The following is a 26458-nucleotide window of genomic DNA, read 5'->3' on the forward strand; positions in this document are numbered from 1 at the left end:
GTAGAGGGAACATACCTCAACATAATAGAGGCCATATACAACAAGCTTATAGCTAAAATCATACTCAAAGGTCAAAAGTTGAAAGTATTTCTTCTACAATCAAGAACAGGATAAGGCTGCCCACTGTCACCCCTTTTATTCAACATAGTATTAGAAATCCTAGCCACAGTCTTTTTCAGACAAGAAAAAGAATCCAAGTGGAAAAGGAAGAAGTAAAACTGTCAATGTTTACAGATGACATGATACTATACATAGAAAATACCAGAGCCACCACCAAAACAAAAAACCACTAGAGCTCATCAGTGAATTCAGTAAAGTTGCAGCATACAAAATTAATATACAGAAATCTGTTGCATTTCTATACACTAATGACAAACTATCAGAAAGAGGAATTAAGGAAACAATTCCATTTATAATTGATTCAAAAGAATAAAATATCTAAGAGTAAATCTAACTAAGGAGGTAAAAGACCTGTACTTGGAAAACTATAAGACAGTAATGAAAAAATTGAATATGACACAAATGGAAAGATATATATTTTACCATTGGGAGAATTAAAATTGTTAAAATAACCATATACCCCAAGACAATCTACAGATTCAATCCAATCCCTATTAAAATTCCAGTGATATTTTTCACAAAATTGGAACAAATAATTCTAAAATTTTTACCAAAACACAAAATACCCTGAATAGCCAAAACAATCTTGAGGAAGAAGAACAAAGCTGGAGGTATTACACGTTCTGATTTCAAACTATACTACAAAGCTACAGTAATGAAAATGGTATGGTACTGGCACAGAAACAGACACATAGATCATGAAACAGAATAGAGAGCACAGAACTAAACCTGCATATATAGTTTATTAATCTATGACAAAGAAGGCAAGAATATACAATGGGGAAAAGATAGCCTTTCTAATAAATAATTTTGGGAAAACTGGATAGCAACATGCAAAAGAATCAAATTGGACTACTTCCTCACATCATATACAAAAATCAACTCAAAATGGGTTAAAGACTTAGATGTAAAACGTGAAATCATAAAACTCATAGAAGAAAACATAGGCAGTACACTCTTTGACAACAGTCTTACTTATTTTTATTGAGTATGTCTCCTCAGGCAATAGCAACAAAAGCAAAAATAAACAAATGGGACTACATCAAACTAAAAGGCTTTTGCACAGCAAAGAAAACTATTAACAAAACGAAAAGACAGCCTACTGAATGGGAGAAAATATTGGCAAACAATATATCTGACATGGGGTTAATATTCAAAATATGCAAAGAACTCATACAACTCAACATCTAAAAAACAACCTGATTAAACAATGGGCAGAGGATCTGAATACACATATTTCCAAAGACATACAGATGGCAAACAAGCACATGAAAAGATTCTCAACATCACCAATCATCAAGGAAATGCAAATCAAATCCACAATGAGATATCACCTCACACCTGTCAGAATGGCTATCGTCAAAAAGACCACAAATAAGTGTTGGATAAAAACTGAACTCTTCCTGACATCCAATCTTAATTCTCGTGAGTTATAGGAGGCAAGTTCAATAATGACACAAAATTCTATTCTAACTTTAACTTTTATTATGAAATATTACACATATACAGAACAGAATATTTACTGTAAGTGTACAGTCTTCGTGTACATATCTATCTTTTGATAAATGTAGTTTATTAATTTTAATGAAGTATAGTTTATCAATCTTTTCCTTTTTGGCTTATGCTTTTCATGTCCTATGTCTTGAGGATATTCTCCTACGTGATCTTGTAGAAGCTTTAGTGTTTGCTTTTTCACGTTAAGTACTGCAAGCTGTCTGGAATGTGTGTGTGTGTGTGTGTGTGTGTGTGTGTGTGTGTGTGTGTTCTGTGAAATGGTAGTCCAGATTCATACTTTCACATAAGATTGTCCAATTAACTAGCACTGTTAAATGGAAAGATAGTACTTTCCTCCACTATATTTCAGTGGCACTTTTGTCATAAATCAACTGTGGATCATAAATATATTATAAGTATATGTGTGAATCTGTAGCATCTATTTTATTCATTTGGACTTAATCTCTTCTCACATTAAAACCATGCACTCTTAATTAGTAGCTTTAAAATAAGCCTTTATAGTTAGTAGTAAAAATCCTTTAACTTTGTTCTTCTACAAGATTGCTTCCATTATTCTTGGCCCTTTGAATTTCAGTCTGTCAAGTCCTGCCCAAAAGCCTGTTTGGATTTTGATTGGGGTTGAATTAAATCTATAGATCAATTTGGGGAGGATTTTATGTTTTAACAATATTGAAGTTTCCAATCCATGAACACAGCATGTCTTTCATTTATCTTAGGTCTTTTTTGTTCCCTTTGACCTAGTTATTCAATTTCACTATGATATGTCCAAGTTTTTCTTTTTATTTATCCTGCTTGGGATTTATTGGGCATCTTAAATCCGTGAGTTGCTGTATTTTGTAAGTTCTGCAAAATTCTTAGCCATTATCTGTTCACATATTTCTTTTGTCCCATGCTTTTTCTTGTTTTTCTGAGACTCCAGTTATATGAACACACTTATTTGTACTAATAAAATATCCTGTCTGTATCTTACTCGCTCTTCTCTATTTTCTACTTTTTGTCTACCCCTGCTGCATTCTGGGCAGAATGGTCTTATTTCAATTCTTAATTTTGGTTGTTGTATTTTTCAACTGGTAATTTTCAAATCTGCTTTGTTGCTCTTTATTTTTTCCAATTCCTTGCCATATTTTTCAAGCATGTCTAGTATTCTTTGATCATAATAAATACAGTATTTTTATATTTCAGTGTCTATTTCCAATACCTGGTATTTTTGTAGGACTGGTTCTGTCATCTATTGTTTCTGCCAATTTTTGTTCATGCTGTCTTGTTTCCTTCTATTGGAAAACTGTACACTGGACATTGTATTTCAAAAAAGGTGTTTGTAGAAACAATTTGAGGTCTAGGATGACAGTGTATTTCTCAGGAACAGATTTCATTCACTTCTGTCAGATACCTGGGATGTTAACAGTCCCAAACCTCCTTAATCCACCTTTAGGTTCCCTGGTGATCTAAGTCAGGCTGGACCATAGCTTGTTAGCTTCTAATTCACTCTTCTTCAGAGGGTGAAGCTCTCTGGAATCCCAGACTAATGTGGCAGGAGGTTTATCAGGCATAACACCTGGATAAGCTCTAAGTGTTGACTTTTGTCCCCCTTGTCATGTAAAAGAACCAAATCTCAGATTCCAAGTGGCTTCTTCTATATCAGTAAATGTCCTCAGAGTAAAAGGAGTTTTCAGTGCTAGGTTTACCAGTCTGGATTCTTACTTTCTTGTAGAATTAGGCTTACTAATTCCTCATTATCTTGTTAGTTCTGCAACAATTTTTTTTAATAAATTTATTTATTTTATTTATTTTTGGCTACGTTGGGTCTTTGTTGCTATGCGCGGGCTTTCTCTAGTTGTGGCGAGTGAGGGCTACTCATCATTGTGGTGCGCAGGCTTCTCATTGCAGTGGCTTCTCTTGTTGCGGAGCACGGGCTTTAGGCGCACGGGCTTCAGTAGTTGTAGAAGTTGTGGAAGTAGTTGTGGAAGTAGTTGTGGCTTGTAGGCTCTAGAGTGCAGGCTCAGTAGTTGTGGCGCAAGGGCTTGGTTGCTCTGCGGCGTGTGGGATCTTCCCGGACCAGGGCTCAAACCCATGTTCCCTGCATTGGCAGGCAGATTCTTAACCATTGCGCCACCAGGGAAGCCCCTCTGCAACACTTTTAAGAACTCTTTTCATCCATCTATTTTAGTGATCCTTAGCCCACCATTCCTACCTAACCTAATTTTCTTACCTCATTTGAAGCAATTCAGTAGAGACATCCAAGCACAAAGTTCTCACCTCATTCAGAACACTAATGGGTACTATCTTTTGTCCTTGAATAGAAATATTTAACAAAAGTTAAGCATGATATCCAGTCAAAGAGATTTTGAACAAGAGTTCCTATGGATGTTACATTTTCTTTTCCCTGGTGTAGTTTATTTTCTGGGAAAAGGACATACAGATCTTGTTGAATGATCCCAGTTTATTAATCCCAATTCTTATTTTAATATCAATTATTACTTTATGGTTTACTACTTTACTATGGTTTATTACTTTACTTTATGGCATCAGTGTTTACTACCTTTCTACACATTTGTCATAATTTATGGAAGAGGCCCCAAAACGTACAGTTACATATTTGATATAGAATTAGATCACTCAACATTTAAGGCATAGTCATTGTATGTTAAATAATATACCCAGTGCTCTAGAGAGTTGCCCACCGAAAGAGCCGTGAAACAAATCCTCTACTTCAATTCCTTTTTTTTCTAGATGGCTGAAAAGCTACACAAATGTCATTTCAAGAACAAAGATCTACGAGAGAAACTGCATACTGTTTCGAGACAATATAAGATTGTCCTAAATGAGGAGGATAAAGTTTTTATGCAGAAACAGAAAATTTATTCTGAGTATGTTTCTATCCATAATCCATACATGACTCAACATGCTTTAGTTATGGGTTACTTCTCCACTTAAGCTTATCCTAGTTTAAAATCTATTGATAACAATGAAATGTTCTTTACCCAATTGTAAATACACTCCTAATGCGCCTCTATATATACTGAATAATGCTTTCCTCATATGGGTCAGATCAAATCCATAAACGCCAAATCTATTATTTTTACTTCTAAATCAGACTCTTGAAAGAATAATCATGCTTTTACCCCATGAGACTGCCTAGAGAAACTATGAGATCTACCTTCATCAGAAACTGGCTTTGCACCTACATTTCCTTTCTCAGAAAAAGGTTTTGTCATTGACACAATCCCCTAACCCAGAGACTGGGAAATTATTCAAGGAAACCCCTATCTTTTACTAGGACTCCATTCAAGCACCAAGGCTTGTCAATTTCACCTCCCAAATATTTCTCAAAAATATCCTATCCTCCTCTCCAACTCCACTCTTTTCACCCCTTTTAGCTTCTTTGGTTTGGCTTGCCTCTCATAAGTTCTTCCCACTTTCTGTTTTACCACTCCTAACTTATCCACCTCCCTCTCACCACAATGATCCTCTGGAACGTCCCTCTGAGGTCATTCCTTTTTATCAGTCACTGCATTGTTGTCAGCTGGGTACAAATCCCTTTGTCCCACTGAACTATGAACAGATCAGAGCAGTTGCTCTGTCTTACTCAGCACTGTATCTTCAGGATCTTGTCCATTGCTTAGCAGGTAGTGGGCTTTCACCAGTGTTTTCCTGATGAGTATTACAGAATAACATCTTGCAAGTATGAGTTATGTAAGTAGTAATACATTACTACACTCAAAGTTAAATCACATGGAAGTGTAATTATGGTGTCCAGGCCCACTTATGTGAAGCTGAATTTATGGTCACTGTTGCAGCATTTAGGATGCAGAGAGTTATTGCAATCATTTTGTATCATCCAATTGAATAGCCTACTAATAGTATTCTTCAGGCAAAAACTTTCCTCAGATCATACTAAGTTATCAGTTTGAATCATAAAATGTGCTGATGACAAATAATTGTAACAATAAAACATTTACTACTGTTGTTGGTTTGTGTCTTCTTCAGCTTGGGCTACCATAACAAATTACCATGGACCAGGAGGCTTAAACAACAGAAATTGATTTCTCATAGTTCTGGAGGCTGGACATCTGAAATCAGGGTGCCAGCATGGTCAGGTTCTGGTGAGAGCTCTCTTCCTGACTTGCAGATGGCCAACCACCTTCTTGCTATGTCCTCATAGAGGGGAAAGAGAGAGAGAGAGAGAGAGAGAGCGCAAAAGAGAGAGAGCTGTCTGGTGTCTCTGCTTATGAGGGCACTAATCTCACCATGAGGACTCCATCCTCATGACCTCATATAAATCTAATCACCTCCCAAAGGCCCCATCTTCAAATACTATCTCACTGGGGCCTAGGGCTTCAGCATATGAATTTGTGGGGGGACACAATTCAGTCCATAGCAGTTTTGAAGAAGATGAGACACTTAGATAAAGTACTTCCTGTTACAAGCACATTCCTATCAATGTCTAGAAATTTGAACAAAATCATAAACTTCCCATTATTTTCTCTGTAAGTTAGAGATGAAAAATAACCACTCTTTACAAAATGCCTCATGAGTGCCACCCACTGGCGTTGTCACTTCACATCTCGGTTAATCCTTAAAACCAGTGAGATAGGTATTGTGATCCCCACTTTATGGATGGGGAAACTGAGACTCATCCACAGGTGAAGTCTCTTTTCAAGGTCACACTACTAGGAAGAGGTAGACCACTATCCAAAGTCGGTCTGATTGATTCCTTCACCTTTTACAAAATAACATAACAGAACTGATAAATTCATTAAAAGAGACACACCCACTCAGCATGATAAAATACTATAGAATTGTTCTTGTGCTTTTATGGTTACTATTGCAGTTAATGTTCCTTTCATGGCTTAGAGATTTTCATAAATTTAGCCACCACTAGCAAAAAGACTTTGTTTCTATTTTTACTAATTTATTTGATAAACAGTTCATGAACTAAACTTTCCAAACTACTTTTTAAATTCTTGTTTGTGGTTGCATATTTTCTTATGCTGAGGAGTTAAAAATGATTATTTCAACCTTAAATATATGATTACTCTGTTTTTTCGTGGTAGAAATCAGAAACAACTGGCATTTATATCTCAGAAAGAAAACTTCCTATCAAAAAGAAAAGTAGACATCAGAAATATGGAAGAAGGACTTATCAGACTCAATGAGCTTCATCGGTATGTTTGTTGCCTTTGAAAATTTTAATCTTCATTCCTCTACATTTATCTTTTTAATAAATGGTAGCAACAAATCTATGCCAATTTCTAATATACTATAGAAAAGGAGGTTCATAATTGACTCTCTTTTACAGTCCAGAAAAGTCATTATCATCGAATCTTTCACTGAAAGGATAGACAGGCACTGAGTTGTACATAAGCTGTGTCTAATACCTCTGTTACAGCCTTCACATTCCCCTTCATCCCAGATTCACAAGCACATCTTCTACCCTTAGTTACCACTTATCCCTAATTCAAGAATATTTATTGGCTTTCTAAATTATACATGGCAGTAAATCAGAACTCAGTCTAGAACCCAGAGTTCCTCACCAATTTGTTGACCTTAACCCTTCCTATGTCAGTGTTATTTCCCTTCATGTCCTCTGTATGCAGCAAGTTTGCCTTAGTCACAAGAGTCCTGACTTGCTGCTCCTTTCCTCTGTTTCTTTGCATAGGATGATGTCCTTTCCTTGGTGAGATTGCACCTCCATTCTGGCAATCCATGTTCCTCCCTCTATTAAACATTATCCTCTAATAACCTTTCCTCAACTGCCTCGCCAAAATCCATTCTTCTCTATCCTTGGCTGGAATACTTGCAAAATCAGTTTACACTTGCAAAAATTGTAATTGTCTTTCCATTAGTCTGCCAATAAAATCTGTTGTTTCACAAGGTTTGTTTTGTCTCCCAATTAGATGGTAGCCTTATTGTGCATGTGAATTATACATACAGTCTACTATACATTTTAACAGCTCCCACAAATGCAAAATCCAATATATTTTTCTTGTTTTTAGAGCAACAAAGGAAGCATATCGGAAACAAATAAAAGTCCTGAACGATAACCTGGAAAGAAAACTTCAGAGATGGTAAAAAAAGAAAACTCATTTATATTATAAGTAGTATATGTTATCTTTTTAAAATTTAATTTTATTTATTTATATTTTTATACAGCAGGTCCTTATTAGTTATGTATTTTATACATATTACTGTATTTATTTCAATCCCAATCTCCAAATTCATCCCACCCCCCGCACACCCCCTCAGCTTTCCCCCCTTGGTGTCCATATGTTTATTCTTTACATTTGTGTCTCTATTTCTGCCTTGCAAACCAGTTCATCTGTACCGTTTTTCTAGATTTCACATATATATGTTAATATTCAATATTTGTTTTTCTCTTTCTGACTTCACTCTGTATGACAGTCTCTAGGTCCATCCACATCTCTACAAATGACCCAGTTTCATTCCTTTTTATGACTAAGTAATGTTCCACTGTGTATATGTTCCATATCTTCTTTATCCATTTGTCTGTCCATTGTACATATGTACCACATCTTCTTTATCCATTCGTCTGTTGATGGGCATTTAGGTTGCTTCCATGACCTGGCTATTGTAAATAGTGCTTCAATGAACATTGGGGTGCATGTGTCTTTTTGAATTATGGTTTTCTGTCGGTATATGCCCAGTAGTGGGATTACTGGGTCATATGGTAATTCTATTTTCAGTTTTTTAAGGAACCTCCATACTGTTCTCCATAGTGGCTGTATCAATTTACATTCCCACCAACAGACCAAGAGGGTTCCCTTTTCTCCACACCCTCTCCAGCATTTGTTGTTTGTAGATTTTCTGATGATGCCCATTCTAACTGGTGTGAGGTGATACCTCATTGTAGTTTTGATTTGCATTTCTCTAATAATTAGTGACGTTGAGCAGCTTTTCATGTGCTTCTTGGCCATCTGTATGTCTTCTTGGGAGAAATGTCTATTTAGGTCTTCTGCCCATTTTTGGATTGGGTTGTGTGTTTCTTTAATATTGAGCTGCATGAGCTGTTTATATAGTTTGGAGATTAATCTTTTGTCCATTGATTCATTTGCAAATATTTTTTCCCATTCTGAGAGTTGCCTTCTTTTCTTGTTTATAGTTTCCTTTGCTGTGCAAAAGCTTTGAAGTTTCATTAGGTCCCATTTGTTTATTCTTGTTTTTATTTCCATTACTCTAGGAGGTGGATCAAAAAAGATCTTGCTGTGATTTATGTCAAAGAGTGTTCTTCCTGGGGCTTCCCTCGTGGTGCAGTGGTTGAGAGTCTGCCTGCCGATGCAGGGGACACGGGTTCGTGCCCCGGTCCGGGAAGATCCCACATGCCATGGAGCGGCTAGGCCCGTGAGCCATGGCCGCTGAACCTGCGCGCCTGGAGCCTGTGCTCTACAACGGGAGAGGCCGCAACAGTGAGAGGCCCGCGTACCGCAAAAAAAAAAAAAGAGTGTTCTTCCTGTTTTCCACTAAGAGTTTTATAGTGTCCGGTCTTCCATTTAGGTCTTTAAGCCATTTTGAGTTTATTATTGTGTATGGTGTTAGGGAGTGTTATAATTTCATTCTTTCACATGTAGCTGTCCAGTTTTCCCAGCACCACTTATTTAAGAGACTGTCTTTTCTCCATTGTATATCCTTGCCTCCTTTGTCATAGATTAGCTGACCAGGTATTTGGATTTATCTCTGGGTTTTCTATCCGGTTCCATTGATCTGTATTTCTGTTTTTGTGCCAGTACAATATTGTCTTGATTACTGTAGCTTTGTAGTATAGTCTGAAGACAGGGAGTCTGGTTCCTCCAGCTCCGTTTTTTTCCCTCAGGATCGCTTTGGCTATTCAGGGTCTTTTGTGTCGCCATACAAATTTTAAGATTTTTTATTCTAGTTCTGTAAAAAAATGCCATTGCTAGTTTGCTAGGGATTGCATTGAATCTGTAGATTGCTTTGGGTAGTATAGTCATTTTCACAATATTGATTCTTCCAATCCAAGAACATGGTATATCTCTCCATCTGTTTGTGTCATCTTTGATTTCTTTCATCAGTATCTTATAGTTTTCTGAGTACAGGTATTTTACTTCCTTAGATAGGTTCATTCCTAAGTATTTTATTCTTTTTGTTGCAATGGTGAATGGTATTGTTTCCTTACTTTCTCTTTCTGATACCTTGTTGTTAGCATATAGGAATGCAAGAGATTTCTGTGCATTAATTCTGCGTCCTGGAACTTTACCAAATCCATTGATTAGCTCTAGTAGTTTTCTCGTGACATCTTTAGGATTCTCTATGTATAGTACCATGGCATCTGCAAACAGTGACAATTTTACTTCTTCTTTTCCAATTTGTATTCCTTTTATTTCTTTTTCTTCTCTGATTGCTGTGGCTAGGACTTCCAAAACTATGTTGAATAATAGTGATGACAGTGGACATCCTTGTCTTGTCCCTGATCTTAGAGGAAATGCTTTCAGTTTTTCACCAATGAGAATGATGTTTGCTGTGGGTTTGTTGTATATGGCCTTTATTATGTTGAGGTAGCTTCCCTCTATGCCCACTTTCTGGGGAGTTCTTATCATAAATGGGTGATGCATTTTGTCAAAAGCTTTTTCTGCATCTTTTGAGATGGTCATATGGTTTTTCTTCAATTTGCTAATATGGTGTATCACATTGATTGATTTGCCTATATTGAAGAATCCTTGCATCCCTGGGATAATTCCCACTTGATCATGGTGTATGATCCTTTTAATGTGTTGTTGGATTCTGTTTGCTAGTATTTTCTTGAGGATTTTTGCATCTATATTCATCAGTGATATTGGTCTGTAATTTTCTCTTTTTGTAGTATCTTTGTCTGGTTTTGGTATCAGGGTGATAGTGGCCTTGTAGAATGAATTTGAGAGTGTTCCTTCCTCTGCAGCTTTTTGGAAGAGTTTGAGACAGATGGGTGTTAGCTCTTGTCTAAATGCTTTATAGAATTCACCTGTGAAGCCATCTGGTCCTGGGCTTTTGTTTGTTGTAAGATTTTAAATCACAGTTTCAATTTCATTACTTGGTCTGTTCATATTTTCTATCTCTTCCTGATTCAGTCTTGGAAGGTTATACCTTTCTAAGAATTTCTTCCAGGTCATCCATTTTATTGGCATAGAGTTGCTTGTAGTAGTCTCTTAGGATGCTTTGTATTTCTGCGATATCCATTGTAACTTCTCTTTTTTCATTTCTAATTTTATTGATTTGAGTCCTCTCCTTCTTTTTCTTGATGAGTCTGGCTAAAGGTTTATCAATTTTGTGTATCTTCTCAAAGAACCAGCTTTTAGTTTTATTGATCTTTGCTATTGTTTTCTTTGTCTCTATTTCATTTATTTCTGCTCTCATCTTTATGATTTCTTTCCTTCTACTAACTTTGGGTTTTGTTTGTTCTGCGTTCTCTAGTTCCTTTAGGTGTAAGGTTAGTTTGTTTATTTGAGATGTTTCTTGTTTCTTGAGGTAGGATTGTGTTGCTATAAACTTCCCTCTTAGAACTGATTTTTCTGCATCCCATAGGTTTTGGATCATTGTGTTTTTGTTGTCATTTATCTCTAGGTATTTTTTGATTTCCTCTTTGATTTCTTCAGTGATCCCTTGGTTATTTAGTAACGTATTATTTAGCCTCCATGTGTTTGTGTTCTTTATGTTTTTTTCCCTGTAATTGATTTTAATCTCATAACATTGTGGTCAGAAAAGATGCTTGATATGATTTCAATTTTCTTATGTTTACTGAGGCTTGATTTGTGATCCAAGATGTGATCTATCCTGGAGAATGTTCTTTGTGCACTTGAAAAGAAAGTGTAATCTGCTGTTTTTGGATGGAATGTCCTATAAATATCAATGAAATCTCTCTGGTCTGTTGTGTCATTTAAAGCTTCTGTTTCCTTATTAATTTTCTGTCTGGATGATGTGTCCATGTTGTGTCCATTGGTGTAAGTGAGGTGTTAAATTCCCCCACTATTACTGTGTTATTGTCAATTTCCTCTTTTATAGCTCTTAGAATGGCCTTATGTATTGAGGTGCTTCTATGTTGGTGCATATATATTTATAATGATTATGTTTTCTTGGATGGATCACTTGATCATTATGTAGTGTCCTTCCTTGTCTCTTGTAACATTCTTTATTTTAAAGTCTGTTTTATCTGATATGAGTATTGTTTCTCCAGCTTTCTTTTGATTTCCATTTGCATGGAATATCTTTTTCTATCCCCTCACTTTCAGTCTGTATGTGTCCCTAGGTCTGAAGTGGGCCTCTTGTAGACAGCATATATATGGGTCTTGTTTTTGTGTCCATTCAGTGAGCCTGTGTCTTTTGGTTGGAGCATTTAATCCATTCACATTTAAGGTAATTATTGATATGTATGTTCCTATTACCATTTTCTTAATTGTTTTGGGTTTATTTTTGTAGGTCTTTTTCTTCTCCCACTTAGAGAAGTTCCTTTAGCATTTGTTGTAGAGCTGGTTTGGTGGTGCTGAATTCTCTTAGCTTTTGCTTGTCTGTAAAGCTTTTGATTTCTCCATCGAATCTGAATGAGATCCTTGCCAGGTAGATTAATCTTGGTTGTACGTTCTTCCCTTTCATCACTTTAAGTATATCATGCCACTCCCTTCTGGCTTGTAGAGTTTCTTCTGAGAAATCAGCTGTTAACCTTATGGGACTTCCCTTATATGTTATTTGTCCTTTTTCCCTTGTTGCTTTTAATAGTTTTTCTTTGTCTTTAATTTCTGTCAATTTGATTACTATGTGTCTCAGTGTGTTTCACTTGGGTTTATCCTGCCTGGGACTCTGTGCTTCCTGTACTTGGGTGGCTATTTCCTTTCCCATGTTAGGGAAGTTTTCAACTATAATCTCTTCAAATATTTTCTCAGGTCCTTTCTCTCTCTCTTCTCGTTCTGGGACCCCTGTAATGTGAATGTTGCATTTAATGTTGTCCCAGAGGTCTCTTAGGCTGTCTTTATTTCTTTTCATTCTTCTTTCTCTATTCTGTTCCGTGGCAGTGAATTCCACCATTCTGTCGTCCAGGTCACTTGTCTGTTCTTCTGTCTCAGTTATTCTGCTATTGATTCCTTTTAGTGTATTTTTCATTTCAGTTATTGTATTGTTCATCTCTGTTTGTTTGTTCTTTAATTCTTCTAGGTGTTTTTGTTTAATTCTTCTAAGTCTTTGTTAAACATTTCTTACATCTTCTCGATCTTTGCCTCCATTCTTTTTCCAAGGTTCTGGATCATCTTCACTATCATTATTCTGAATTCTTTTTTGGAAGGTTGCCTATATCCACTTTGTTTAGTTGTTTTTCTGGGGTTTTATCTTGTTCCTTCATCTGGTGCATAGTCCTCTGCCTTTTCTTTTTTTTTTTTTTTTGCGGTACGTGGGCCTCTCACTGTTGTGGCCTCTCCCATTGCAGAGCACAGGCTCTGGACGCGCAGGCTCAGTGGCCATGGCTCTCAGGCCCAGCCGTTCCGCAGCATATGGGATCCTCCCAGACCGGGGCATGAACCCATGTACCCTGCATTGGCAGGTGGACTCTCAACCACTGCGCCACCAGGGAAGCCCTGCCTTTTCATTTTGTCTGTCTTTCTGTGAATGTGGTTTTCTTTCCACAGGCTTCAGGATTGTAGTTCTTCTTGTTTCTGCTGTCTGTCCTCTGGTGGAGAGGCTATCTAAGAGGCTTGTGCAAACTTCCTGATGGGAGGGACTGGTGGTGGGTAGAGCTGGCTGTTGCTCTGGTGGGCAGAGCTCAGTAAAACTTTAATCCCCTTGTCTGCTGATGGTGGGGCTGAGTTCCCTCCCTGTTGGTTGTTTGGCCTGAGGTGACCCAGCACCTGAGCCTGCAGGCTCTTTGGTTGGGCTAATGGTGGACTCTGGGAGGGCTCACACCAAGGAGTACTTCCTAGAACTTCTGCTGCCATTGTCCTTGTCCCTGCAGTGAGCCACATCCCTCCCCCATCTCTGGAGGAGACCCGCCAACACTAGCAGGTGGGTCTGATTCAGTCTCCTATGGGGTCACTGCTTCTTTCCCCTGAGTCCTGATGTGCACACTTGTTTGTGTGTGCCCTTCAACAGTGCAGTCTCTGTTTCCTCCAGTCCTGTTGAAGTCCTGTAATCAAATCCCACTCGCCTTCAAAGTTGGATTCTCTAGGAATTCCTCCTCCCATTGCCATATCCCCAGGTTGGGAAGCCTGACGTGGGGCTCAGAACCTTCACTCCAGTGGGTGGACTTCTGTAGTGTAATTGTTCTCCAGTTTGTGAATCACCCACCCAATGGTTATGGGATTTGATTTTATTTGATTGCGCCCCTCCTACTGTCTCATTGTGGCTTCTCCTTTGTCTTTGATGTGGGGTATCTTTTTTGGTGAGTTCCAGTGTCTTCCTGCTGATGATTGTTCAGCAGTTAATTGTGATTCCGGTGCTCTCACAAGAGGGAGTGAGTGCATGTCCTTCTACTCTGCCATCTTGAACCAATCTCAGTATATGTTATCTTAATTAACAGTGCCCCAAAGTTGGAAGGATGTCAGAGTGCTTGCTAGAGTCCAAGGAAATTATTTTCCCAAATTAAATTGTGAGTTTTCTTGGATCTAGATGTGTTTGTTAGTTTTATTTTTTTGGCATTAAACAGAAACAGAGTTTTTCATTCTAATCATGGCAAGTCACCAAAGAGTAAAATTGCCAAGATGTGCAATGCCTCTTTGCACCAGTAAGGAAGGTGATGTGCAGGGACAGAGGAGAGTGGTTAAGGACACAGGCTCTACAGATGGACTACTTTGTTTGCTCTGCCTCTTATTGGCTCTGTGACCAGGGCTAAGTTATTTAATAATCTCTCTGCTCCCATCCCTATAAAGTGAGGAATGATAGTAGCACCCGCCTTATAAGGTTGTTGTGAATGGTAAATGAGATGATCGATGTACAGTATGTAGCTCAGTGCCTGACACCTAGAAAGCACTTGCAGAAACATAGCTATATTTTATTATTGTTGTCATTATTATAATATTATTTTTAAGACTCCAGTTGCACATTTTTACTCTTCTCTGGTTATATAGCTTTTTTATGTTAGAGTGGAGAGAAAAATTTGAGAACCTAGAAGCTTGAAATTTCTTACTAGCACTTTGAGTAGTTTAGGTAATTCTTTTACTATTTCTGTCTGGGACTCTTCTTTTTCCAACACCCCTGAGCCTTCCCCATTTCTATCCTTTACCTAGAGGAGGCAAGCTCTAGGTAAAGTGTGGTTTGTCCACTGTCCTGTTAGATGTACTGACACAACTTAATGTGAAGCAACTTGCAGAGATGGCATTGAGGCAGTTAATGTTTTGTCTTATTTTTTCAGCTAATATGTCTAGTCTACAACATCAATAGCACGAACAATTTTATGTAATCATAGTAGGATTTGTTTTGTTTTGAATTCCTTCATCTTTTCAGTAAACTGTGATGTCAGTCTGATGATAATTCTTTTTGTTCTAATCTCTAGTATTATAACTCAGTGGAAAATAGCTTGTTTGGTAAAAAAACATGCACGTTGGACCAACAAGATAAGGGCTGAAATACAAGAAATTTTAGAGAAAATGCAGGATGCTGAACTTAGACGCAGTAAATTATTACAAGAGGTAAAGGAACTTAGTATTTACTCCCTATATTGCATGTCAGTAATTCTTCAATATTTCATTAAACCTTACCTTATTAAAAGGTATTTTGCTTTCTGCTGATTTCATGTTTAGAGTGAATTATGTAACTTCCTTGAGAAATGTAGACAATTGCTCTGTATTAACTATAGGAATTTAGCAAAGTAGCAGTTCTGTCCAGAATATGCTTTTGAAGCATGTAACTGAAACTTGAAGATAGTGTTTAGGGAAACTATCTAAAAATAAGGAGACTAAACATCATTTATTTAGCTCCTATATTCATCCTGTGCCTACCCTCCATCCCCTACTATTCCCATTCCCCATTTCCTCAAGTCATTTATAGCTATTGTTTGGTGAAGAAATTAATCTCTGGAGGGAAAAAAAGATCCTCCTCAGTGGCTACTGAGACATAATATAACCTGAAATCAGAGCCAAGTCTCATGCACAGAAATATTAATTTACCTGGCTGTTTGAAAATTTAATGCTGACTGCTACAAAACAAATGATAAATCCTCATTTATTTCCCCTAATTAGACCAGTTTTAGAGAAAATGAGGTCAATGAGTTTTTGGCACAGATCGAACAACTTACATTAGAATTAAAACAAGAGGAAGAGGAATTTGTTGCCAAAGAAAAAGAGTTAATTCAAGAGTTGAGCGAGTATGAGGTAAATTTTATTTTACTTCTAAGAATAATTTTAGATGGTGATATGCAGGGGAGGGTGTATTTCATGCTATTTTAATCAGTTAGAAGTAAAGTAAATCTTCTAGTATAAACAAGGCTACAATTAAATTATGAATCTTTCTTCTTTTTCTAAAAAAGAAATAGAACAACAAGAAATATGTTTTCAGTTAAAAAAAAAATCACACACTCCAAGTTTTGTGGAAGTGCTGGCAAAATCCATGGAGACAGGTAGAGTGTTGGATAAAACCATGAAGAGCTGGAACAGGAGAGGCTGGAGAGAGTAATGAAGGGTGAGGGAGACCAAGGAGGCCAATCTCAGAAGTCCTCCTTAAAGACAGGGCATGGCACTGACCTGGGAACTGCCAAGGGCTGACCTGAGGTAGAATAGAGCATGGATGATGGGGGAAGTGGAGAGAAAAGTCACTGCAAGGACCCAAGGGGCCCAGAGTGGCTAGGTCTCTGGAAACACAGCAGAAAACAAACCTTTTCAAGGTGATGGTGTTACCTTGATAGACAAGGCCATGTTTCTTGGAGACCACCATTGGAAGAGTAGCTGAGGAGAAAAGAGATGGTAGCAGAAGACTTCCTCAACTTGATTCAGTTTGAAGAGGGAAAAGAAGGCCTGACTACCCCAAAGAGAAGCTTTATTTGAAGGCAAGGGAGTAGGGAGTCCTTACACTTCAAAGTTTAGATCTTACCCTGGTCCAAGCCCACTCTTCCTCCCACCACACACACCCTGCCACATCCTGCAGAAACCCTCTGCAGATAACTGGTCCCAGAAAAAGCCAATTCTTTCTGATGTAAATAGCAAAAAAGAAGCAGATATGTCTTCCACACAAAAATACTATGAGAAAAACAAGTGAAGGGGCAATGAAACTTTCCATCAAATGAAGAGCACTCAGAAAAATGGTGCTGGAAATGGTGTTGAAAACTGTGACTCGACATCCCTCCATGAGTTCAGAAAAAAATAATTTCATAGAAGTGCCAAGGAAGATTAGCAATATGGAAATACAGGAACTCAGGGAAGAGACGTCAGAAAGGGATGGCCAGAAATAGGAAGAGGGGAAATGGGAACTGGCACAACTCAGGGAACAAACCAGGGAAAGAAAGCATTGCACAAACCTATACAAAATTAGAAGGAACAGAAGGAAGAAGCAAGGCGGAAAGCATTTCTCCATTGGTTGTAGCATGTGTGGGTACCCAGTATTTTTCTAGATTCTGAAAAACAGAAATTTTTAAAAAGGGGGAAAGAAACAGAAGCCTTATGAAGCTTACATTCTAGTGGGGTGGGGGAGATTGAAAATAACAAGATAAACAGTAGAACATGTAATATATTCAGTGGTGATGAATGCTCTAGAGAAAATAAAACAGGGAAGTGGGATAGGGTGAGTGTGTGTGATGCGGTCTGTGTGCCATTTTAAACAGGGAATCAGGGAAGGGTATAGCCCCAAAGGCTATGAGGAAGTGTGATGTGCAGATATCTGGCGAAGGTGGCTGCAAGCAGAGGACATGCTGAGCATGCAGGTTCTGACACAGGACTGTCCTATTTGTGGACTGACAAGGAGGCAGTGTGGCTGCAGCAGAGATGGGGGAGAGTGCTGGAGGTTCTAGGGACTCATCTTCCAGAAGCAGATGCTGACATGGAATTAGGAGTGCAAAGGTTTATTAGGGTGTAATGCCTATGAAAGGACTGGGCAGGGACCATTATGTAAACTGCAAACTCTCTGGGGAACTCCAGAGCAAGGATCGTCCATTAGAAGAGGCCTGCCTTGGGCAGAAATGGCTATACCCTTGTACCATCTCTTCGCTCACACAGTTAGTTGGAAGCCACCCCTCAAAGAACATGGTCTTGGCTAGATAGCCAAGGCCACTCTGAAGGAGCCAACCACACTGGAGGCTGTCAGCTAACCACACTCCTTGCCACAGGACAGTGAATTCTTCCTTGAGGGTAGATCTAAAAGGGGCATCCCCAGGCTTGCCACACCTTGTGAGAACTTTGTTTTTCACTCTGCATGGGCTGGGAAGCCAGTAGTAGGTTCTGAGTGAAGATTATTTATTCTGAAATAATCTGATTTTCATTTAAATAGGATCACTCTAGCTGCTATGTTGAGCAGAATTTAGGAAAGCACTGGTGGATGCAGGAAGACCAATTAGCAAGCTAGAGCAATACACCAGGTGGTTCAAGTAGCTTGAACCAGAATGATAACTGAGGAGGTGGTTGGAAGTAGTCAGCATCTCAGACGTTTTTTGAAATAGAGCTGACGGAGGTTACCAGTCGTACTTAATGGTAAACGAATGAAGGCAATCCTCTTAGAGTCAGGAATAAGACAAGGACACCATTTAACATTGCATTCAAGCTTATACAATGAAATTAGGCAAAGTAAGTAAATTAGAAGAATAAGGCTGCAGATGAGAAAATTTCTGCAGACAGTCTGCTTGCCAGGCTGTGTGCTCCCTGCAGGACTCTGTCCACCTCTGCCTCATTTACACGAAGTCATAGACAGATGGCAGCCTGTGCGCCATTATTATAAATCCCTTTTCCCCTTGAAAATCATCATCAGCAACCCTGGGCACATTGGAATCCCATTTCTGCCTTTAGTTCAGTGGCATGAGGAGCCCAAATTGGAGAGGAACCACCCTCAGATTTTGGTTTATGGAACCATTATTGTACCCTTGATAGAATCATTCTTCTCACCAGTAGTAAGATCTCTGGACTGACAGAGCCAAATTCACAGGGAGGGGGAGCAAAATCATTAGGTTTAATAGTGAGAAGGCCCACTGCATTCCCAAGGAAAAGAGCCCTGAATATTAGTCACTGGTTCAGAATGTAAACTTCCAAATCTTGAGAGGTGTTTTCTTCTAGGTGGTGCTGTGACTAATTCTTCTGTAGACTTGGCTCCGATACCCAGGGGCCTCCACTACAATGTTCCTGTCAGAGCTTGCAAAGCCTTCTGCATCACTCTGATCTAGCACTGACACATTGATCACGGTTGGATCTGCTGGGTCCTTCAGCCCTGTGTCTGGCAAGGTTCAGTCAGAGAAACAGAGCTACCAGGAAAGGGGTTTATTAGAGGATTTGACCTTCTGCCATTGTGGGAGCTCGTTATGTAGTCTAGTGAGTCTTTTAGCTTTACATCTGGAGCCGGGGCCCAAAGGCAGCAGGGTAGGCAGTTCGGAAGGAAAGATGGACAGGAAGTGGAGAAAGCAAGGTCAAACTGGAAGTCGCAGGATGAGTGGAACTCATGAGCTTGGACTGGTACCTGCATTGGCCACTCTCCTTTCCAAGGCTTCAACGCCCAAAAATTGCAGCAGAAGCCGGAGCCTTTCATCACTGGGCTACGTATGCACGTGGCTCAGGACTCAGGGAAGCTGAGGGGAGATTTGAATGATCTGAAGAAGCTGTGGGCCTGACAGGTCACCCAACTCCAAGAAGCTGAGCCAGCAAACACCACCTTGCCTGAGCTGCAGCAGCAGCTGATACCCAAACCCTCACTCCTAGCATAAAGAAGAGCGTGGTTTCTTGTCAGGGTGCTGCTGGCAGCTTCAGCCTTGTGCAGGCAATGGGAATGAATTAATGCATTCACATGCCTCCTTATCCCCCCAGGCCATTCTTTTTTACAGAATATAGTATAGATATGCGTTTCTTAATACTGCAGTCTGGAGAATTTACTCCTGATTCTGCATAGTAATATTTTTATATTACGGTGTTTTATGTATGTTTTTGTCTTTCTGTATTATTCATAAGGATTCTAATGGTAATTTGGAATGGGACAGCATATCACTGTATAAAATAGGGTGCGAGCAAGGTGCTCTATCAAAGAGATGCCAGAATGCGGTGAACATAAGCAAGATGTGTACTAAAGGGTTAACAATCCTCTACCTTTACTAGGAAATCGACCTTGGCTTAACTTTCTGGCTCTTCCCCTCGTAGCCTGATAAAGGTGGATTATCAGTTGTATTATCAGGCAACATTGCTTATATAGAACAACCCTTTATTAGTATGCTGCATCTTGACCAGGAGAATAACTAGCGGGAAACCAGAGCATTGGGCTTTCCTGGATTTGGTGCCTCTTTTAAATGGGCATGTCCCTTGTATAGACCTAGAAGGTATGCCCAAGAGATGTTGGTTCCAATTTAAACATGGGGCTTCTAGGCCAGGGAGTCCTTCACATCTACCCCTGTGGATCTCCTTCTCTTGCACTAACTTACCACTTTGGTGGGGTCAATGGAAACTAGCCTCTGGTAGGCTATGTTGTGAGGGCATCTCCCACTGGGGAAGCATGTCTGGCATTGCTCTGCTGGTCCTCAGGGTTTCCTTTAAATTATGTGTGTATGCAACTTAGATAAAAATAAAAAAAGTTTTTAAGAGTAAACTGGGTCAATTATGGCCAGTTTAAATCTTTGAGTCTGAGTATCTATTTAAGACAGATACTCAGATACTTCTGACATGGTCATTACAGAAGAGAGATATTTATTTCTCTTTCCCGGTATAGGCTGAAGGGAAGGGGTGGCGGGCTGGAAGGGTAGCTCTGCCACCCTCGGCATGAGACTAACATCTGTGGGTCCAAGTGGCAGCTTCCATTCTCATCCTCTTCCAGCCAGGGGAAGGAGGAAGGACCCAGGGGGCATATACCCCTTCCTGTTGAGGGGCAGGACCCAGAAATGGCACACTCCACTTCCGCTCACAAACTCATTGGTCACACCCACCTGCAAGGGAAGCTGAGAACTCACTCTAGTTGGCAGCCATATGCTCAGCTAAAACTCAAAGAGTCCTGATATCGAAGGGCAGGAGAGTGGATAGTAAATGTCAGTTGGCTGTCTTTGCCTTAGTCGCTATTTTAAATCCACCCTGACTTTCTAAGAGAGATTCAACCATATTCCACTTGAAACTAAATAAAACCTGAGTTTGAATAAATACGCAGGCATTTTCATGTTTTACTTTCGGCACTTTTAACCCATTTATTGTAGTATCATATCCATTTATTTCTACCCCCTTCCCTTTCTTACTAACATCCACATTTCTTAGAGCTGGTATATACTTTGTTTTTCTGCCTGGTTTTGTTTTGTTCTTTTTCATAAAATATGATCAATCGAGAGAAAGTCTCTCAAATACGTTTTTGAGGTACACATTAGGTAGCAGTAATAGAACCATAGCAGTACAGCTATAGAACTGAAAGGATCTTTGGAGAGCCCAGTGAATTTAATCTCCTAACAGTATAGATTGCCAGAGAGTCAGTGAGTCAGCCAACAAATATTTATTAAATATCTAGTATGTGCCAGATACCTTTCTATGCACCTTAGGATAAGAGGAGTCCAGGACAGACAGAACTTTCCCCGCCAAAGAACTTACCTTCTGCTCTAGAATACTGTGTGAATTCTCCAAAATCATACTCACAATCAGCTTTACTGTCTTTAAAGCAAAGATTCGCTGAGGAAACACAAAGTAACAAAGAAAAGGAAAGTGAACTAGTCGAGTGTCTTCCACAGCTTCAGGTGGCAGAAGAAGAATACATGGACAAAAACAGACAGTTTGAAAATCTCACTGATACTCTTACAGGTACATATGAAGCACTTAGTAATTGAACTCAAGCCCAGGTAAGGATTTCACTGTTGTCTGCTAACACAAAGTGGATCATTCATCACAAGCCAGTGGTGAAATTCTCCCAACTTCTCCCATCACCTTTAACTCTCTGTTCTCTAGTTTTTGCCTCTTCTATTAATTTCCTCTTCTCTGCACCACAATCTTACTGTTAACTCTTGTCAAATTCCTCCTTTTCTCTTTTAAAACTGTTTAAAATTAAGAATTAGTAGCAACTGTATTATATGGTTTCTCTCTGTACTTGCTAAAGGTAGAACCAACTCCTTTATCTCCTGCCATGTGGAAAATTTTTTGTTTCTTAACATGAATTTACAGCTTGACTTTAATCATTTTCTAGCTATGACTTTAATCATTTATAAGGTATGTACTCCTTACACTTTTTTCACTAATCTGCCCCTAAGGCAGAGATAGATAAGAGCTTGTCTCAGATCTGGGGGCTTCATAGAGAAGATGAAATGTGTCTGAAAGTATGCATATTTTGCATTTTATTACATGGCACACCATGTGTGTGTTTAATATAGAAGATAATTATTTTCTCCACAAAAATTGGATGTGGTCAGCTAACCCTGAACCCCAAATTTCACAGATCCAGAACCATCCCTAGAGTCTTGTTTTGAATTTGGGGAGTAAAGGATCATTATCCAAGGATTTAGGTTATTAAGAAGGACAACTTCTAGAACTTCTATCTTCTAGATGATGGAAGGAGTGCCATTGGAATCAGGTCAGGACCAAAATTACAGAAAATTTGCACATTTTTTACTAGAATGGGAGTAAAAAATGTGCATTGTGGTGGGACTGACCAGCTGGCAAAGATGAATATGGGGATAGGAATTAAAGCAGTGTGTCAAAACAGGGTAGTCATGTGGAAACCCAATATGGTCAAGTGTGAAATAAACAGATATTCAAAGTGAATAGTGGTAATTTTCAAGGAAGGTGGATTTTTAAGAATATAAGAATATTATAAGAAAAAGTACCTGGGTCTGGTTCCCATTCCTCAGTTGATTTTCCACTTTTGCCACATTTTCATTTAGTCAACTCAGTTAGGTTTTCTTGTTTTTTTACCACTTTTACCAAGACTTGCATCATATATGTACTCCGTTCCCAATTTTCTACTCCCCCACCCTTCCTTCATCCCTTCTTGCACTGGCTGGAGGATATAAGAAACACAATGAGTATAAAAATAGGCAATATATTGCAGTATATTGCAAGAACTGATTCTCTTAAGTCAAAGAAAAGGGATAAAATACTGAAGAAAGTAGAGAAAAGAGAGGAAGGCAGGAGAAAAGAAGGAAAGGGGACATAAGAGCAATGTGCTTCAGAGAGTAGGAAAGTATACTTCACCTGCCAGGAGTGAGACTTATAGAGGGTAGAATATAAAGGCTCAGTACACATAAAGAATAATGTTGTGACTTGTGATTAAATATGATGGATAAAACACATGCATCTATCTTTGCTCCCTAATAAAACTTCATAAAATATGTGCAAAAGATTTATTTAAAGATATAAACCCACAAGTACAAAGAGACTGGCAGAGAAGACATCAACAGATAATAACTAACAGCAAATTGTTGGAAGGTGTAATTGGATAGAGGTATTAGCAGAAAAAGAAGTTTAACTAGCAAGTGCTCACGGAGAAGCATAGCATGAGGACAAGAAGTTCTCTCCTCAGGACCAGGGAAGTCTTGGACATTGGAGGACAGGGATACTGTGAAGCCTGAGATGAGTCATGGGGCTGAAGATTTGCTGGAAGTCTTTATAGCAAGCAGTTAGACCCCCAGGTCAAATGTCCTCTTCTGTGCCACTGACTGACTATTCCTCCACAATGCCAGCAGAGAAATTGGGCAAGAGGGTTCTAAACTTCAGGATATCAGATATGGCTGAGCACAGAAAACAGGTGCTGTTCTGAGACCCCCTTCCACTGCTCAGCTTGATGAAGGCTGCCAGCCAGTTGTGTTATAACTCTTCTGTGATCCCTTCCCCACCCTGAAGATGGTTGGATTCTTCCCCAAGGACACTGAACAGTTTCAAAGAGCTCCACAGAATCTAACATTAGAGAGCCCCCCAACAAAATGGGTGATCACTTCCTGATCACTGTACAGTGAAGTCCACCCAGGAACCAAACCTTTTAGTCCCTCACCCTTAAGTAGGATTAGATAGTCAAAGATCACCAGACATCTCAGGAAAAACTCCAGCATGAATGACATAAACTAAAGCAGATAGAAAAATAGAACTTGGTGGAAACATAAACACAAATAACATAAGAATACTTTTAAAGATAAATTCTCAGTATATATTCTCTGTATATTATTATATATAATACATATATATTCTCTGTATATTGCTCAGAATATATGTTCTCTCTAGTATAGAGAATATATCTTAAAGTATATTCTTAGAGAAATAAGATATTGCATTTATGAAAAAGAACAAGATGCTTAAAAGAAAGAACAAAGAACAAAAAAGAGCTCTTAAAAATAAAAAATATAGCAACTAAAATTTTAGAATTCAATAGGATTATAAGAAAAGTTAAGGAAATCTCTCCAAAAATAGAACAAAAAATAAGGAGATAACAGGATAAAATGGTAAGGAAATTATAAAACTGTTCTGAGGTGTCAAATATCTGACTAACAGGAAGGCCAGAAAAAGAGGCCAGAAAAAAAGTGGGAAGTATAAAGTTATCAATGAAATATTACAAACATATTTCTCAGAACTGGAGAATATGAACTTCCTATTTTAAAGGGCCTGTCAATCCCCAGTACAATATATGAAAGAAAAGACATTAAGCTACATCACTGTTGGATTTCAGGAGAAAAAAAAAAAAGAGAAGATCCTAAAAGCTTCTAGAGAGAAAAAGCAGATCTCACACAAGTCTGAGAATGGTCTCAGACTTCTTTACATCAATATCATAATAGAATTTAGAAGACATCGCCTCAAAATTTTGAGAGAAAATAATTTCCAACATTAGATACCCATCCAAACTACCAGTCAAGTATAGATTTAGAATAGAGATATATTTAGATATACAAGATCTCATTTACTCTGTCTCAGGAAGCTACATAAAATTTGCTTCAATAAACAGAGGAAATAAATCAAGAGAAAAAAAAGGTATGAGATTCAGAAAGCAGGAGGTCCAACATGAGAGAGATGCAGAGGAAAGTCCCAGGAGGTCACCTTTGCGGCAGGACTAAAGAAAAATGTACAGAAGGTAGTGGGAGAGGGTAGAGAAGGGGAACTGATGGATTACGTAACGTGTTTGACCACGTGGGAAGTAATGTTCAGAAAGATTTTACAATTCTGTTATAGATTTTGATATGAATTAATGACATGTACATGGAAAACTAAGCAATTCTTTCAAAAAGTGAGGTAATTTTTACCTCCAGGAAAAACAAGAAACTATATAAGAAAGGAAGTGTAATCATACTACACTGTCTCATCAGTGAATAATATTTACATTGTCATAATGATCCAAACAGTTAAAATTCATTTAAACAAAATCCACAACTTCACGAGGAGGTTGAGGGAGGGAACATGGAGCTGCGGGTGTGGGCGGGAGGTGCAGGGATGGGGGTAAGTGGGCTGTGTCCTCTACTATGTTAGGAAGCGAGCAGAAGAAGTTAAGAAAGAAAAAAGTTTCTTAAAGAAAAAATTTTAAGAAAAAGATTTTTAAGAAAATGTAAGAGGAAAAAGTTAAAATGAGTTTAAAATGGTTGATTCTGAGGAGTCAAACACAGGGGTGGATGCAGCATTGGGGAGTGCCTGACTTCCAGTGTTTGTTATAAGCCTTATCATAGTGTATGGCTTCTAAAACCAGGCATATGTCTTGTTTTGATTATTGTCTTTTAATCAAAGAACATTGTAGGTGGTTATTTTTTCCTCTCTCTCTTTTTTATAGCACAAAAGCAGGAGCAGAATTTACTGAATTATGACATTTCTCAATTGTCAAGAGACTTTTTAAGATACCTTAACAAGACGGTAAAGAGTCAATGTATTCATTCTTTTTTCTTTTATTAGAATATTGGTATATACAGACAGTGATACTTACCTAGCACATTAGAGTTTTCAAGAAATTCACATTTTTTAAACTTACTCTGTTAATATCAATGTTTTGAAATTTTTAGTCACAACATACACATATGTATATAGATATATACATATACACACATATATATACGTGTGTGTGTGTTTGTATGTAGAGAGAGAGCAACTTCAGAAGCAATGAACATGTAACCTGGGACTTCCCCAGTGGTCCAGTGGTTAAGAATCCACCTTCCAATGCCAGGGGCACAGGTTTGATCCCTGGTCAGGGAATAAGATCCCAAGTGCCGTGCCACGTGGCCGAAATTTCAAAAAACAAAACGAAACAAAAAACTGGAAAATCACTGGGGAGGATTCAGTTTCCTTATTTAAAAGGTAGAGATCAGAGTATGCTTCCTAAGGTTCTTTTCAGATCTGTTATTCTGGTAAATTCCTAAGAAGACAAGGATAAGTGGGCCAAAGTTGTGGGTGTGGAGGGGGTGAATGAGATGGGAGCAGGTGAATAGATGCTTACTACCTTTTCAAATTTTATAATCAATACTTAATGATAAACATATGTATGTGGAGTTGGTTAATTAAAAATAAAATGTATTCTTTGAGAGTCACTGATCTCAAAAGTAACTTTCAGTGCATTATGGAAATAGAAACATATGAAGGGGAAAATTACAAGTAAGTATACTATATATATGATTCTATATTCTTTATAAGATGCTGCTAGGGATGATTATACAATGTACAAAGATTATGTGATTTATAGCAGTATAATAATAGAAAACTGCTTAGAGAATTCAGTAGAGAAAACTGTAGAGAACTCTGAAAAATCCATAAAGTAATATTCTTCTTCTTTTGAGAAATATTAAGTCCTCACTGAAAGA

At 38.4% G+C, this 26458-nt stretch overlaps 1 protein-coding gene across 1 annotated transcript in view; it reads left to right on the forward strand.

Moving 5' to 3' along the window:
- The window catches only part of CCDC175 (coiled-coil domain containing 175), a 75153-nt gene that overhangs the window by 34243 nt on the left and 14452 nt on the right, over positions 1-26458 (forward strand). The window contains exons 9-15 of the mRNA XM_060004464.1: positions 4366-4502; positions 6690-6800; positions 7632-7703; positions 15116-15251; positions 15801-15932; positions 21368-21506; positions 25441-25520. Coding sequence (XP_059860447.1) covers positions 4366-4502; positions 6690-6800; positions 7632-7703; positions 15116-15251; positions 15801-15932; positions 21368-21506; positions 25441-25520 — 807 coding nt within the window. The remainder of the gene's footprint in view (positions 1-4365; positions 4503-6689; positions 6801-7631; positions 7704-15115; positions 15252-15800; positions 15933-21367; positions 21507-25440; positions 25521-26458) is intronic.

The sequence above is a fragment of the Delphinus delphis genome, chromosome 2 (genome assembly GCF_949987515.2).
Source record: "Delphinus delphis chromosome 2, mDelDel1.2, whole genome shotgun sequence".
NCBI classification, from domain to species: Eukaryota; Metazoa; Chordata; class Mammalia; order Artiodactyla; family Delphinidae; genus Delphinus; species Delphinus delphis.